The sequence below is a fragment of the Molothrus ater genome, chromosome 15 (assembly GCF_012460135.2).
Source record: "Molothrus ater isolate BHLD 08-10-18 breed brown headed cowbird chromosome 15, BPBGC_Mater_1.1, whole genome shotgun sequence".
NCBI classification, from domain to species: domain Eukaryota; kingdom Metazoa; phylum Chordata; class Aves; order Passeriformes; family Icteridae; genus Molothrus; species Molothrus ater.
Genome location: NC_050492.2, coordinates 8,112,809 through 8,128,407, shown reverse-complemented (window position 1 = coordinate 8,128,407; position 15,599 = coordinate 8,112,809). Strand labels below are relative to the sequence as shown.

Below are 15,599 nucleotides of genomic sequence, written 5' to 3'. Positions count from 1 at the left end.
CCTATATATCTAACACCTCAGCCAAACTTTTTTTCCTAAATTTCTGCACTTGTGCCTTTTAGTGGAACTGCCACATATTTACAATGATTAGGTGAAGAAGTGAAATGACAAAGCAGTGTAAACATGATACACACAACCTAACACAGAAAATGGATGCCCTTAAATGCATAAACAATACAGAGATGATACAGTATGGCATGTGGAGACACTGACATACAGCCACTGAGCATGATGCTCATAATTTGAGATTTCACAGCTTAACTTTGATTATTGCTGTAAGATTTTAAGAGCAAATATGAGTAGTAAATATCAATATTATCAAGCTATAGAACTGAGCCTTAAAATGTACTTAAGAGCAACCTAAGACTAAATTTCAGTTTCCTTTCATTTGGCAATAACTAATATTTCATATTCTTTACATTTTTTAGGGACTCTTTAAACTGACACAACTACACTGCAGTAAAAAATGTCCTCACAGTGTTCCAACTATCTGGAAAACCAAGGGGCTCCTCTTCATTAAAGAAATTAACACTATCTGAAAGCCAAGCCACAAAATAACAGCACATGTCTATAACAGACTAAATCTAAGTATTTGCTGGGCAGGAGATGTAACCAATGGAATACACACCAATACTGTCAGTGAGCATTCCATTGACACCATACCAGGGTCTGTTTAATTAACAGATGTTGCAGAACTTACTGTTTCACTGGCATTTGTAACACACTAAGTAACTGAACTGACACTGTACCTGTTCCTTGATTCTCTAAACTTCACATTATTGTCTTCACTGCACTGTAAGGGTGATTAGCTATAAAGAACTGACACAAACATCTGGAAGGGAAGCACATTAAACATCTTAAACATGTAAATGGATAACACTGAAGTAACTCAGGTAAACTCAGGATATTGGACACAACACGGACATCAGTCTTCCTTCTAAAAATACATTATATAGTCTTCCTCCTTCTTCTAGGCCTTGTGCATAGGCAGTAGGATATGTGCACACTGCTGTTGGTACAGATACTTGCTGTGCTCAGAGTATCAAAGTCCTTGTCCTTTTGGTTTCCACTGCTTTCTAAGGCTTCAGTGGGCTCTGCTTCCCTTTTTGCAGTAACAGCTGTTCTTTCCCTGGAGAAGCTTCTTTCCCTAAGTCTTCTAAACAGGAATCCCTTTATTTTTGTGGGTTCATGCTCAGCTTGTGCCTTTCTACTCTCTTTCTCTCTGTCCACCTTTGCACTTCTCTCAAAACTCTCTCCAGCTTGGCAAATCTTCTGAATTTGCTTTTGTAAATAAGCCCCACCTATTCCATAGCTGCGCTGTCCACTGTTCTTGTTGCTGGTTTCACTGGCCAGTGATGAGGAAGAGCCAGAGAGATTCATCTGACTGCAGTTATCCGACCTTTGGATGTTGCCAACTACAATGAAGTAGACACAGACAGATGTTGATAGATGATGAGGTAAGTAACAACAAAAATAACATCCTAATTGAAAATCCTTTTTTCTTCAATCCTATTTGTATATCACTTGGGTATAGCTCAAAAGAAAATGAAATCTAAGATCAAGTGGAATGTGTTCATGCCTAAAATTATGTCTTTCAGCTGTCTGTGAAGCACCTAATTTTAGATCAATGAGCTGTTAGCACAACACATACAACAAAGTACAGATCACCTCAATCAAATGAGATCAGTGCTGAAAGCAAGTTGAATTAATGAAACAATCCCCAAGAAACAAAACATTCTTTTCAAAGAACCAGGTAAAAGTTAACAAAAATAACATACTTATAAGCAATGCTCAGTGGAGCAAGATTTGGCAACCCAAGTATTTAAGCTTTTTATACATATGCTGTGTTTAAGTACGATAAGTGGCATTCTCCTAAAGAAAACAGGATCTTGTGAAGGCAGAAGTGGACGGACCAGGCTGATCTCCCACTGAGAGGGGTGAGAAGATGCAGCAGTCACTGTGCCATGCCATGCCAGGGCGGTGGCTCTGGGCTGTCAGTGAGTCAAAGCAGCAGAAGGGAGGGAGAGGGGCCTTACGCCATCCAACACCAACCACCCGCGCTGGCTACTGAGTGCTGTTAAGAGATTTCAAATCAATTCCCATCCAAGGTTGACTAATGATGAAGTGATGCAGGTCTTTTAAGATGAAGACATCAAAAATAAAGGGATTCTCAGGGCATCATGAGAGACAGGGATGTATACAAAGCCCTGTGCACAAGAACAAAAAATATGAACAGCGACTCGAGGATTTAGATGGATGCACTACTTCTGCAGCAACCTAAACCACCTGTCCTGGACAACTATGACACCATTCCACCTCCAGCTCTATCTAATCACCTGGTACTCCAACTACCTTGGGCAAGACCACAAGTTGTCTCAGCTACAGTTTCTGTCTGACACTCTCATCTTCAAGAAATCCCCAGGTTTGAGAATCCCATTTATTTAAGTGGCCCCCTACATCTGAACTGGCATGATGGCAGGTGTCAGCACTTCAGTTCTGTTGGGAATTCTGCCAAAAGCTCTTAGGCAGTATTTTAAGAAAACAACTGTTCCATTTTTTAAATACTAAGTGACTTAAAGGTCCAAAATATACAAATACATTGAAAAATCATGTCTATTCATAGAAAGACATTATTCTATTCTTGAGATGATTATTCTAAATGACTGTTTCTCTTACATGTCATTACCAACAAATATTCCTGCCACTGCCCACCCTGGTTTAGGCTCCAGTTCCTGGGACTGATGCTGCCACACACACTTACCTTTGCGTGGGGAGCCCTGAGGAGAAGCAGGTGGGCTGGAGTGCAAAGAAGATGCCATGGACATAGTGTCATCTGTTTGTTTCTTACTACTTACTTCCTCAGACAAGCTTAATGACTTCTGTGGAGAGCCTGTACCTATGAAAACAATGGGATCACTTACTACATATTCTTCTTCTTTTGAATTACTGATTTCTGTTTAAACTACAAAGAAGCACCATGCTGAACAATCAGAATATTCAGCAAAGAGAGGAGCAGATGCTCAGAGAATTCTGCATGTGGAGGCAGTCTCTATTTAAATTTAGATCAGATCAGCTGTGACCACTGCTACTGCTGGCTGCTCATCTAAACTGTGTTGAAACATCCATATCCCAACAGGAACCACTGCAATGGATACATTCGTTGTGGTTTTGGAAAAGGACTATGTAAAAAAAAAAAATCTGTGTGCAGTATAAACCTAGGAGGAAATCCTTGCCCATGGCACTGTTGGGACTGTGTCCAAAACCATGTGTGTCACAGCTACCAGGTCAGTTCAAGATCTTCACAAGCAGGAGTTCTCAAATCAACACTCACAGGCACTATCCACAGCTTGGCCAGTTTAGCCAAACCAGTGTCCCACACATGGTTTGGGGTTCCTACTCACTATTAGACCATCCTGCAGAGGACTCAGTGCTGAGGAGTTATTTCAAGTTCCCAGTAACTGTTAGATCAGCATGGACCACCACACACAAATGAAGAAAAACCTCTGAGAAAAGTTTCTGGAACTCATCAAACTGCACAGGCTTTTCAGAGGAGAACTGAAATAAATCCTAACTGTAAATAGTATTTTATATGCTGTAATATACTATTTTCTGAAGCTATTTTAAATGATGTTGATGCCCAATATAAAATAATTTCATATCAGTTATTGACTGCAGCTAACTTCATTTAATAACCCACAATTGCAGCTTTCAAATGAGACAACAGTTATGTAAATAGGACAAAAGCTTTTTAATAAAGAATACACTGCTTTGCAACTAGAAAATTTAGAGACCAAGAAAATATGTTCACTAGGAGCAACTAATAATATGTGTTGCTCCATTTGACCATAATGCTGTTAAAATGGTGTCCCAGAGGTTAAAATATTACATCTGTGATTTGTTTCAATGATTTCACCCAAATATATTAGACCTCGGGAAGCAAGAGCGTGCTTGGAGACAGCATCTCACCACTGACTGTTTTACAGTTATAAAAGACTGTGCAAATGACTAAGCATGCTCTCTTAGAACACAGCAGTATGCATCAGCTGTTTTAAAGTGAATTAATTTCTGAAGTTTACCACAGTATCTCACATAAACCACTCAGCTACAAAAGAGCTCCTCCCTCCTGCTTGCTTACATCTTTAAACCTCCCCAGCCAAGTGAACTGAAGATACTCACTGAATGTGACATGATCCTTTGTCAGTCCCTTTTTCCTGCTGGGGTACAAATTCACAGTTGGGACCTGAAGAACTTGACTCATTCGGTTTTGTTGATGCTGATGGGCTTTTGTGGTTTGGCCAATTGATCTCATGGGCACTGGAGACATTTCGGAGGATTTCCCTCCTCTTCTCTCACTTAAATTCTTTGTCACTGTTAGGGAAAAACTGCATATAAATATCTAGCACTTTCAATTGCAGGATTATTGCAGTACAACCATCCAGACAAAGGAATCATTGTGTAAAGAAGATCAATTGTATTTTAAACCATTTCTAGTCCAAACACAACAATCCCATCACACTGAAGATGATGTGTGAAGAGCTTTAAAAAAAAAGCCCTAAATTCTTGAAAGTGCCATCGAGGTACTTCATCAAAAGATCAAAAGATGTTGTTTATTTCTACCACAAGCCTGTATTTTAAACGTTTGCATGCAAGGTGCAATTGCATAACAGCACCTCTTTCAAAATCAGGTGGTTTTTGCAACTGGCATCAAATGTTTCACTAGGTGGCACAAGTGATTTACAGCACAGGGCACTGCTTCAGCTCCTGCTTTAATCACACAGCAATTCACAGACTGCTCCTCATCTGATTCCTTATTAAATTCTCTTGGAAAACTCTGGCTTGCAGTGTCATTGCTGCTCATTCCTACCACAAGCAAGGGCAGTAAGTTAAGAAATGTGGGAGCTGAACCCCTGAGTGTGGGAAATCAAACCAAGTGGGGAGAGACAGCCCTGGACAGGTCAGTGCTCTCACTGCACCAAATCTAAACCCACGAGGGGCTGGCAGCTCCCTCATGCCACACATCACTGCTCTATTCTTTCTCCCAGCTCTGTAACGAGGATAATCTCAACTGGATCTACTACCTGTGGGTTTTGGGGCTTAGGGCTTCTTCCCCAGTTTTTAAAAATGTTACTTTTAATGATATGCCAATCTACTACATATTTAATTGTATATCCACTTAAACTTCATTTTCCTTACTGATGTTTAAGAAAATATGGACTTGATTTGCCTAACTAGATGAATAGAACAGTTGGAATATATTCCCTATTTTTACTTTCAAATATCTATGGCTAGCACTGTGCATACAAGATTTTAATTTTTTTTTTTTAACAAATAAAAAAAAATCTGGTAACAATTATGTCCTTCTCTTGGACCTGGTACCTATGATTGCACAGAGATCATCTAGAAAGAGTTCAAACATGAAGGATTTAATGTTTTTTAAAAGGGAGTTATATGTGGCCATCTCCAGGTTTCCTGCTTCAGTGCTACTTAAAAGTAAATGCTAAAAGAAAATTTGCATAAGATGGCATCTTAGGGAATAATAAGGATTTGCATTCTTAATACTGGGTAATGGCAAGGACTTAAAATTTTATCTTCAAGACTCCATCTCCTAGTCATGCTTTGAACTTACCTCATCAGAGATAAAACAGTATTTGAAGACAAAAAAAGCCTTAAAATGCTATATTTGGACAAAAGACAAGCAGAAAATATAATTTTATTTAGCATGGTTGTTACTCATCTATTTTGAAACAAATCTGTCTTTCAAGAAAGTGAAAACTGCTCGAGTATCTAAATAAAACACAATTATAACTTCTCATTTCTGAATAAGAATTTACTGAACTGTGTATGACAGCAGGTCAGACAACAGTTTGTTTGACAAGAGCTTAAATTATGAGAGCTATCCCGCTGTAGTCCTCAATTTCTGACTGTCAAGCCATGTCAAACTCATCAGTCAATATTGACCTAACTTCTCCTTCTCAACAATCTTCATTTATTCTAAGGTGTAATCCATTGAGGTTTCTATATTGATTTTGTCTCTTTTCATTTCTTGCTGTTCATATGGTAAAGACTACTTTTATCCTTTCTAGTTCTGTGCAAGGACAGCAGGGTTGATGTGCTATTGGATTTCCTGCCAGACTGATGGAAAGACACACAGCTTTAGGAACTAAAGGTCAAAATAAAAAACATCACAGAAATTTTTTGAGCTCAACCAAAACATGAACACACATGAACTGACAAAACAACCCTTCCTACAGTATCCTCTCCTTGGAAGAAAAGTTTGAGAGTATTTTTAGAGAAAGAACAACATTTTTTATAAATGCTATCGATCATGTTGCTGTTCTAGCTCACTGTACTTACAAGTGCTGTATGCAGGCTCACACTGAAGCGACAATATCTGGATCTTCTCTTCATCTGTCTCCACAGTGAGGTTGGACAGGTACTGCTTCACCTTCCTGGCCATCTGGGCATCCTCGTAGAGCTTCTTGGCGTTGAGGAGCGAGCTGCGGCGGGCGCGCTTCTTGTGAGCCCCTCCCTGCACGTCCAGCATGTTCGAGTTCATGCTGCCCTGGCTCAGAGACCTACGAGAGAAAAGATCAAAGCACTAAAGGTTCAGTTCTCAACAGCAACAAAGAGCTACAGCAGAATAGGCCAAAGCAGATTAATACCAATAATCTTCAGTTAGGGCTAGTGCATGCTGATGCAAATGAGTTAAAAAAGATGAACAGCATTAAAACAACACCTGTCTTAACATATTTGGGTAAATTGAGAGCAGGGATTTGAGCCTAGAGCAGGACTGCCTATGGAGATGTGGAGCTGGGAAGAACAAGAAGCAGTTTTGTGTGTGGAACTCATTCAGCTCCACTAATGAACCCCAGGCTTGTGCTGCAGGACCCGCAGCTGACGAGAAGAAACGGCCTCAAGTTGTGCCAGGAGAGGTTTAAATTGGACATTAGGAAAAACTTCTTCATGGAAAGGGTTGTCAAGACCAGGAACAGCCTGCCCAGGGCAGTGCTGGGGTCACCATTCCTGGAAGTGTTCAAAAACCACATGTTTAAGGCACTTGAGGAGACATGGCTTAGTGGTCAGCATGGTGGTGGTGTTGGGTTGATGGTTGGATTTCATGATCTCAGAGGTCTTTTCCAACCCTAACAGCTCTATGAATTCAACTGTAGATTCTAAAAGTGGACAAGCTTGGTAACTTTGTTGGTTTAAAGAACTGGGTACCCACTGTGTGCATCAGGCTTACACAGAAACTTCCAGCACTTAGCTGAGCACAGAAGTGAGTGACCACTGCAATCCTCTTAGAAAACTGAGCTTCTCATAAAGGTCAAACAAGGGGTAAATTATGTTAAATGTACAAAGTGCATTTGATTACACACTTAACTTCTTTCTTCAATAAACTAAAAACATTCACAAAAAAGCAGCTCATTAAAAAATGTATCCCAAGAAAGGTGAGGAAGGCAGTGATGATAAACATACACCCAGACTTGTACAGACTTGCATTGAAAGAGGATACTCCTCAATACTCCTAATTTTGAGCTCTCAAATCTATCAGTAGCTGAAGCAAAAATAAATAATACTGTAATAGTTAAAGAACATGAGTTACTCTCCCTGACCAAACAACTGAGCAGGGTATGGTCTAAACACAGTCACCTCTGTTTCAACTGCCAAAAGTCCTACAGCCACACCACTTCTGATGCATTTTTAAATAAATGGAGATCACAGTATAAGTCACATGTAAATTCTAATGGAAAATGTCAAAGTTGTTCAAAGCTGGGTTTGTGTGGGGATTTTTAAATATTCAGATGAACATTTTTAGAGCTACATGAAGACATTTATCAAGATCTTGTGTGTTTACAGAATCACAAGTGGCAGAATAAACAACATCAGGCACAGAAGAGCCATAATGGCCAAAGGAGTCAGAATAAAACATGTTGTTAGAGGAAATCAAAGGAATCAAGTAAACTGAGCTTAGAAAATAAATGTTGCAAAACAGCTGACTGCAATATTCTCAGACATGTTAAATAAATAATTCTGAGAGAAAATAGAAGCTTAAAAGCTCTCAGCAATTTATAGCTTAATTAAATAAAAAAGTAATGTTATTGGAGACAAGGAGCAGCAGAAGGCATGATGGAGTGTTCACAGCTATTCAAACCAAGGGGACACTCATGTCTCTTGATGGATAAGGACAAAGCTATTCTATAGTGATCAGGAAATTATGTTTATTTTAAATGATAGAAATATTTTGGTTGTTTATGTACACACTGATTTTTATTTTTTTTCCCCAAATCTGGATTTGACTTCTTAAGGCAATTTAATTCTATTTCTTTTAACAATTATTTTTCCTTATTCCCTTGTGTTCACAGTAATTCCAAGGGTTAGAAATTACAGTGGCTCCATGGGTCCTGGCTATTTCTCCCCATGAGCTGCCTTGTGAGCAGTTGATTATTGAACACCAAATGCTGCCAGCCAAGGGCATCCACACCAGCATCAGGGACCAGTCTCCAAACTTGCTAAGCCCAGTATGACCAGCCCAGGTCCTGGCATTGTCCCCAACACTGCTATGCAAAGGCACACAGGCAACACAGAACACATCAAATATGGCCACAATGTCAGTCTCAAAATCACTGCCCTGGGCCAGGCAGGAATTTCCCTGGCCAACATCAGAATTCTCATCTTTAGTCATTCCATGATCCAGACCTCACACAATCAACACTCCCCCAGGAGGATCAATGAGGATTTTGGTGCAGGAAATGTGAGATACATTTTAAACATATGCTAAAAATAAATACTTTGAAGGTTGCCTGAAGATAAACCTCAGGGAGGAAATTACTACATCATTACCACAATTCAAAGTGTCTTTATAGTTGAAAATGCAGAATGGCTTCAACTTTCCAGTAACATGTTAAAAGGCAAGTTACTTATTTCATTTACTTCCCACAATAGTTTGCCTTCCAATATAACTGCACAGCAAGGTTTTTTAATGCACAAAGCCAAAACTCAAACAACTTATCTACTACACAAAAGCAACTCAGAATTCTTATAGCTGCAGTAAAATGTTGGCTGTAACCCCTTACTCCTGTTTTCAAAAAAACATGTGTTGCAGGGTTAATAAAATGCATGCTGCATTTCAGATGCATGCACTAACGAGGAGGATGCAGTATGTTAAGAGTTGCATAATCTTTATTTATCTTAGTTGCATTCAGCTCTACACTTACCCCAAACTTCTCCACCTCTTCTTCCTGTAAGCAAGAGCCATATACATTGAAGCATGTATTTGAACAGAAAAGCACAGGAAAAAAATAAAACAGTTGAGAGTCAGGAAGAAAGATGTAGACAGGAAAGAACAGAAAAGAAAAATCTCTATACAGCCGAATTCTTCTCAAACAATAACACAATGTTTTCATGAAATGCAGGGGCAAGACTTGACAAACACTTTGATATCTATCAGTTTTTTGTTTAACCTATGAATTGAAAAATTCAAACTTGCATTAATTTATTTTCCTGCAAGTCAAATTCAAATTTGATGGAGTGCAACTCATTCATATTGCAGAAAATGGGATAAAATTAATTTATTCTTTGCCTGTTGAAAGTGTATGAGAAATCATCACTATCAATATTCAAGTTTATTGTATTGTTTTCTCTTGACTGTTGGCTGGAAAACAAGCCAGTTGCCAAATACACCTTGAAAGCCTAGATGCTCTCAGTAATTGGTAATGAACTTGTGAGCAAGTCTCATGTTACCAGTAATACAGACTTTTCTTGTTGATTTTTTATCTTCAAAAGCATTTATTTGATGCTTCATAACACAAACTGAGAGATCAAACATGAGAGACAATGAAAATTAATATAAATTACATGAAAACATGGAATTATTTTCTTTTAATCTTTGGCACTATCTCTAATATTGGATGCCTAAGCAGTTTATGGCAGTGTGTGTAATTTAAATTACAGTCATTAAAATGTGCTCTGAAATTCTGAAAACATACTAAAGCTAAGCTATTTACTATTAAATTTATTTAATGATTAGACTTCATGAGGTCTTAGGAAGTGCATGGCCATCAGGCACATTTATTTATAGACTAATTTCAGCTGTGAATGCCTAAGTTTCTGAAAAGCAATCACAACTTCTCAGTAACTGACTTTGTAATTTTATACTAAAAATGAAATCTTGCTAATTTCTATCCAACCGTATAAAAGTGAATCTCCACTGTGAAACAAAGTAACATTAACAAGGATCTGTTATTTTTGGCTCAGTCTGGGCCATTTTTAGAGTTACAGAATCACAGAACAGTTTGTGTTGGGAGGGACCCCGAAGTTCATCCCCTTACATCCCCCTATACACCTTCCACTAGACCAGGCTTGCTCAGAGCCCAATCCAGGCTGCCTTTAAATGCTTGAAAAAAAGAAACAGCTTTCCTGATAGCCAGCTTTGCAAACAAAAACCAGACAGAACTGATGATCCTCTGTGAATCCTGACCACTGGAAAACCACAGGGAACCAAATCTCTATGCTCCTCTAAAGGCTCCCTATCCTTGCATGCCCTGTTTCCTTCCACAGCACAGATGTAACTGAACTCACACATTACAGAGAATCACAACTGCACAGGAGACTGCAATGTTGGGTGGATGAAGTAAAATTCACCTAAAAGCTGTCCCCGTGTCTCCTACTTGCACTGCTCCCTCCAGGGTGCTCAGAGAGCTCTCCTCTGCTGGGGTGCACACAGGTGTGGGCAGCTCAGGAGAGAATTTTGCCATTTCCTGAAGTCAGAGCCATGTGGCTACTCAGCCATGACCCAGCACCCTGAGGGGGCTCGTCTGGCCCATCAGTTTGAGGCAGACAGTGCAAGGAGTGAGGCCCCCACCCATCCTACAGACACCTGCAGGGTCAGGACCCTTATGGACACAACATCAGAGCCGCTGATGCTTTCAGTTCAGCCAGTGGGGAGAAAACAGATGCAGGAAATAATTCATTTCCACTAAATAAAATCTGGAGCTAATCAGCAGCAGATTAGGAGTTATGTTGTTTTTATTCTGCGCTTTGTTAACACCAAGCCTGGTGATATTCAGCATCAGGATAAAAAGAAAAAAATTAGAAAAATAAGCCAAGAAAACACCCTCCACCTGCTGAAGCCTGCACATATCAAACATTATGTAGGTGGAACAAGCTGTGCTTAGAACAAATAAAAAATATTTAGTTTGAATTTAATATGTTATCACTGGGGTTTTGTTTTGAAACAGCATTTCAGATCTATACATCAGTGATTGAGGTGCTTTTTATCTCTCTCTCATATCTAAATATTGTAGCCTGTAATATTATAGCTCTCTTAAAACTCTACTGACACTAACATTTTATTTGGCAGAAATATGTATCATTAAAATTAGAACTTATTCTTCTGTGCTTTTTAAAGGCAATAAATTGGTTTATTAGTCATTCAAAGCAGGTCTGGGAAGCATCAACTGTTTTGCCATAATTTGATAAAGGCTGTGGTTTGATGGTAGATGTCAATGATGACGTACACAACGAAATACCAACGTGCTGATGCACACAGAGACCCAGATCCCCCCACAGTGAGACCCCTTCAGTGCTGCTGCTCCTCCCTTTGCACACCTTTGTCTGAACATCACAGCTGGATCCATGTTTGCCGAGGTCATTCGGACAACTTGGCGGATTTCCTTGGCGATCATCCGCAGCTTCTCAAAATTAACCAGGCCATCCACTTTAGAATCATTGCCTGCATAAATGACACACACACATAAGGAAAAAAAAAAAGGAGTAATAAATATTTCTGAACAGCCACTGTGCTTCTAGTTCTTCCCTTGTTACCCTTCTCCCTTCCCTGTCCCCCAGTCAACACAATTTTTTAAATCAAGGTAGCAAGAAAACAGGATGTTCTCTCAAAACACTGATGGAATCAAACCCACTTGGACTACCCTATATTTTTTTGTTAATTGATTTCTAAAGTAACATGTATTAGTAGGAGGACAAAGGAATAAGTGAATTATGCCCAAATTCACTTGCATAATATTAAAATAATACAAATACAGAATTGACATTAACAACATTCACATTAGAAAAGAAGATCAAATAGTTCTGAACCATCACAACCAAGAATTAAGCATATTTGGAAATGGTTCACCTCAACCAGTTGTAAAGAGGACTTTGTATAAAGGGAATAAGATGGAAATATTTAAACAAAATCCCTTGAAAATGCTGAAAGCAAGAGTAGGAGGTGTAGCACTGTGTGCATGCCACAACATGGAATGAAAACCTGGAAACATTACAGCAACAAATTTTTTCTAAGAGAAAACATTTGAAGTAATGGAGCTACCAGACAGCACACTCACCTACGCTTCCACCCTAAACCTTAGGACAGCTGAGGAGGATTACAGCATTGCTTTCAAAATATTAAAAATATGCATTTTATTTTTAATTTTTGTCTAGGACCAGTCTCTTCCATTAGGCATTCCAGTTCTATTTTATTTTACTCCTACAAAGGATCCCTCAAAAGCACCCTACTGGTGGCAGCTTCGTTAGACACATGTGGACACACAGAGCACTGAAGAAAGGGTTGAAGTACATTCAATGCTTCATTTATTTTCTCTCTGTTTGACATTACCTTCATGCAGAAATGTGATATCTTTCTTGACAACAGGGAAAAGTGGGATAATTGGAGGCTGCATGCTCTGGCTGCTGAGGATGTTGCGATATTTTGCCATGTTTCGAGATGGATCAAAAAGATCTTGAAGGTCTCTGAGGTGCTTTTCATACTTGCTGGGTAACTTTTCCCAAGTGCCTCTGAGACGAGCTACTGGTGCAAGATTTAACCCACTGCAAGGCAGAAATGTTTCATTATTAGCTGTGAGTGGAATTGTTACCTTTCAGAAGGAAGTGAAGGGTTGGGAGGTTGTTTTTTTAAGGATTAAAAATAGCTTTCCCAAGGTTAACTGTGGAGCTGGGTGAATAGCAGGCTACGAGTTCATCACAATAACCCTCTGCTGTTTAAACAGGACTGGTAAAAATCATGACTGCTCAAGGTACAAATTTCAAATTACTGCCAAAACAGTATCTCTGTAATACAGGACTGACATCTACTTAAGAATCCCGTAAAAATGTATACCACAGTAAGAACAAAAATGGTAAAAAATGCATGAGGTGAAACAATGACTGCACAGAAAATGAGAACAGTGCAGAGCTCATCCCAAGCAGAAGTGGCAAGACTTTAGGAAGAAATTCTTCCTTATGAGGGTGGTGAGACCCCAGCACAAGTTGCCCAGAGAGGCTGTTGATGCTCCATCCCCAAAGTGCTCAAGGACAGGCTCAGCAACCTGGTGCAGTGAAAGGTGTCCCAGCCCATGGCAGGGGGTTTGGAATGAGATGGTCTTTAAGGTCTCTTCCAACCCATCCCATTCTGTGATTCTCTGACTTCAGAGCTTCAAACAAGAACATTTGTAAACGAGCAACTGACTGAGAACTGGAAGCAGCAGATATGCTAAAACTTGTCACTGTGCCCTCATTCCCACTAAGTAAAAATATATCCAGAATTATTTGGATGCAAAAACACCCCCTTAAATAAAAAACATTCAATAAATTAAATCCACCCTCCCTATCATAATTTGTCGCCACCTATGTCCAAGGAATTCTGCACTAATTGCAAAGTCCTCACCTTTACAGAACTGCAAAGGGATGTGCTGCAGCATTGCTTAGCAAATCCAGACCCACACTATCACTGAATTTGCTATTCTCAGATTTATTTTTTTCAAAAATTTATTTTGTACTTGGTTTATTTTTTAGACAAATTTCTCTCCATGCTATGCCAAACAAAGCCTTCTCTGACATGAAAAAATCAAACATATGCCAGCCCACAGCTCCTCTTTTCCATGCTACATTAAGATGGCTATCTTCCTATTTCATGAGACATATGGCACCAAACTGCTGTGCAGGACAAGGCAAGAAAGAAAACCCCTGTGCCATATGCTAACAAAAAAATATTCTTCTGGAAATAACAGTAAAACAAAAACTAACTTATTTGCCTTTTTTTTTCCCCCAGACAAAAGACCACTTTAGTCATGGCCTGACTGGACTTAAATGAGAAGCAGAAAGAGTAATTTCCTTAGCTAGAATAAACCATGAAAAATTAGAGAGCAGAATAGAAAAATTAGAATCAGTATCTATGTGTGTATTCCCACATAATGAGCAGCCACAGTCTCAATGACTGTCCAGTACCCTTCACAGAAACTCATGAATTCTTTAATTACTAACCACAAGCCAATACATTTGATGAACTGGTTAGACATGGAAGAAAATATTTTAAAATGGTGTTTTCAATAATGCTGCTGGGATACAGCACAAATCCAGATCTTTGTTCTGATGAATCACAGTGTCTTTCTTTTCCCTACAGTAAAGGCTGGGTGTAAGATAATTGCAAATACAGGAAATGATGAACTTATGCTGTTAAAGCACCAGCATTCAGTATAAATCAGAAGAGAAAGCTTAAATGTGCAACCAAAGAGGGAAAAAATAAAATAGAGAAGCAAGCAGATGACAGGAAAGAATGAGAAGGAAAATGAAACCAAAACAAGACTGATTTGAGGACGTCCTTACAATGCAAGGAAGAAATAAAGTAATCTCATCATCGCATACACGACTCGGTGCTTCCTGGAAAAGTAACAGTGACTGACAAAAAGAAGGGAAATTGGGTGCCAAAGTCACAGAAAATGACACAGTGCTCAGGCAGGTTTCTGCAGTTCATCAATCACACAGTGCTTTGTGCCCATCTTCTCTTTTCCTGCAAAGTACCAGTGAAAGAGAGACTGTCACACCTAGCACCACAACAGGACTGAAGAGCTGAGGTGGCAGTGCAGAGGCTCCGGTGACAATCCACCTCTGATCAGTCTGGCTTTGGAAAAGCCCCCCAGCCCCAGCTGTAGTCTGCTCAGGATATTCCCATTTCTTTCCTTTCATTTGGATTACCAGAATTGCCTGTGACAGCACCAATCAGATCTGAGAAATGGGAAGTATTTTACCTTATCACCGCAAACATGGAATTGAAGTTCTTGCATTCTCGACAGTGGAGAGCAATTTTAATGAAATGCTTAATAATCTTCATTCTTTTGAGCTGGTTGGGTTCTGCTAAAATTTCCATGGCAACCCAGAAGGTCTCTTGATTTATGACATCCTCAAACTGTTTCAGGTGAGCGTTGCCTGTTTTGGAGTCCAGCTTGTACAGGTCGTCGATGTACTCCGTTGGCTCGATGTTGCGGAACAATTCAAAGTCCCGCATGGAAAGCTGAGTGGCCACCTCAATGGTGCTCAGCTGCAGGAGGGAAATTTGGCTCTCTCGGAGTAGCTCTTGAGCATCCTCATCTGAGCATAAGGTTTCTGTTTCCATATTGTTTTTCAGATAATACCTGAAGAATGATTGAGGAGCAACAACACATTAGAGATGCTCTTCAGAGGGTTCGTGAACACAAAGACATTGAACTATACCAATCACTGTGAGCATTAGAGACAAGAAGGAACAACATAACCTTGTACTTCAGTAAATGTAAAACAGCACGATTACTTAAGTAAACAAACATTTCAAAAGCTCTTTGTTAATA

General features: G+C 39.4%; 1 protein-coding gene across 12 annotated transcripts in view; it reads right to left on the bottom strand.

Annotated features, from left to right (window-relative positions):
• RAPGEF6 (Rap guanine nucleotide exchange factor 6) overlaps positions 1-15,599 on the bottom strand; it is a 122,110-nt gene that overhangs the window by 12,676 nt on the left and 93,835 nt on the right. For 4 of the 12 annotated variants that reach the window (XM_036391432.2, XM_036391441.2, XM_036391433.2 and 1 more), the window contains 8 exons: positions 15,024-15,407; positions 12,617-12,828; positions 11,608-11,731; positions 9,216-9,239; positions 6,355-6,575; positions 4,177-4,368; positions 2,762-2,896; positions 1,302-1,415 (listed from right to left, as the gene is read on the bottom strand). In XM_036391432.2, the coding sequence (XP_036247325.1) occupies positions 1,302-1,415; positions 2,762-2,896; positions 4,177-4,368; positions 6,355-6,575; positions 9,216-9,239; positions 11,608-11,731; positions 12,617-12,828; positions 15,024-15,407 (1,406 nt within the window). The remainder of the gene's footprint in view (positions 1-1,301; positions 1,416-2,761; positions 2,897-4,176; positions 4,369-6,354; positions 6,576-9,215; positions 9,240-11,607; positions 11,732-12,616; positions 12,829-15,023; positions 15,408-15,599) is intronic. The other 8 variants (XM_036391436.2, XM_036391442.2, XM_036391437.2 and 5 more) reach the window with 3 other exon arrangements.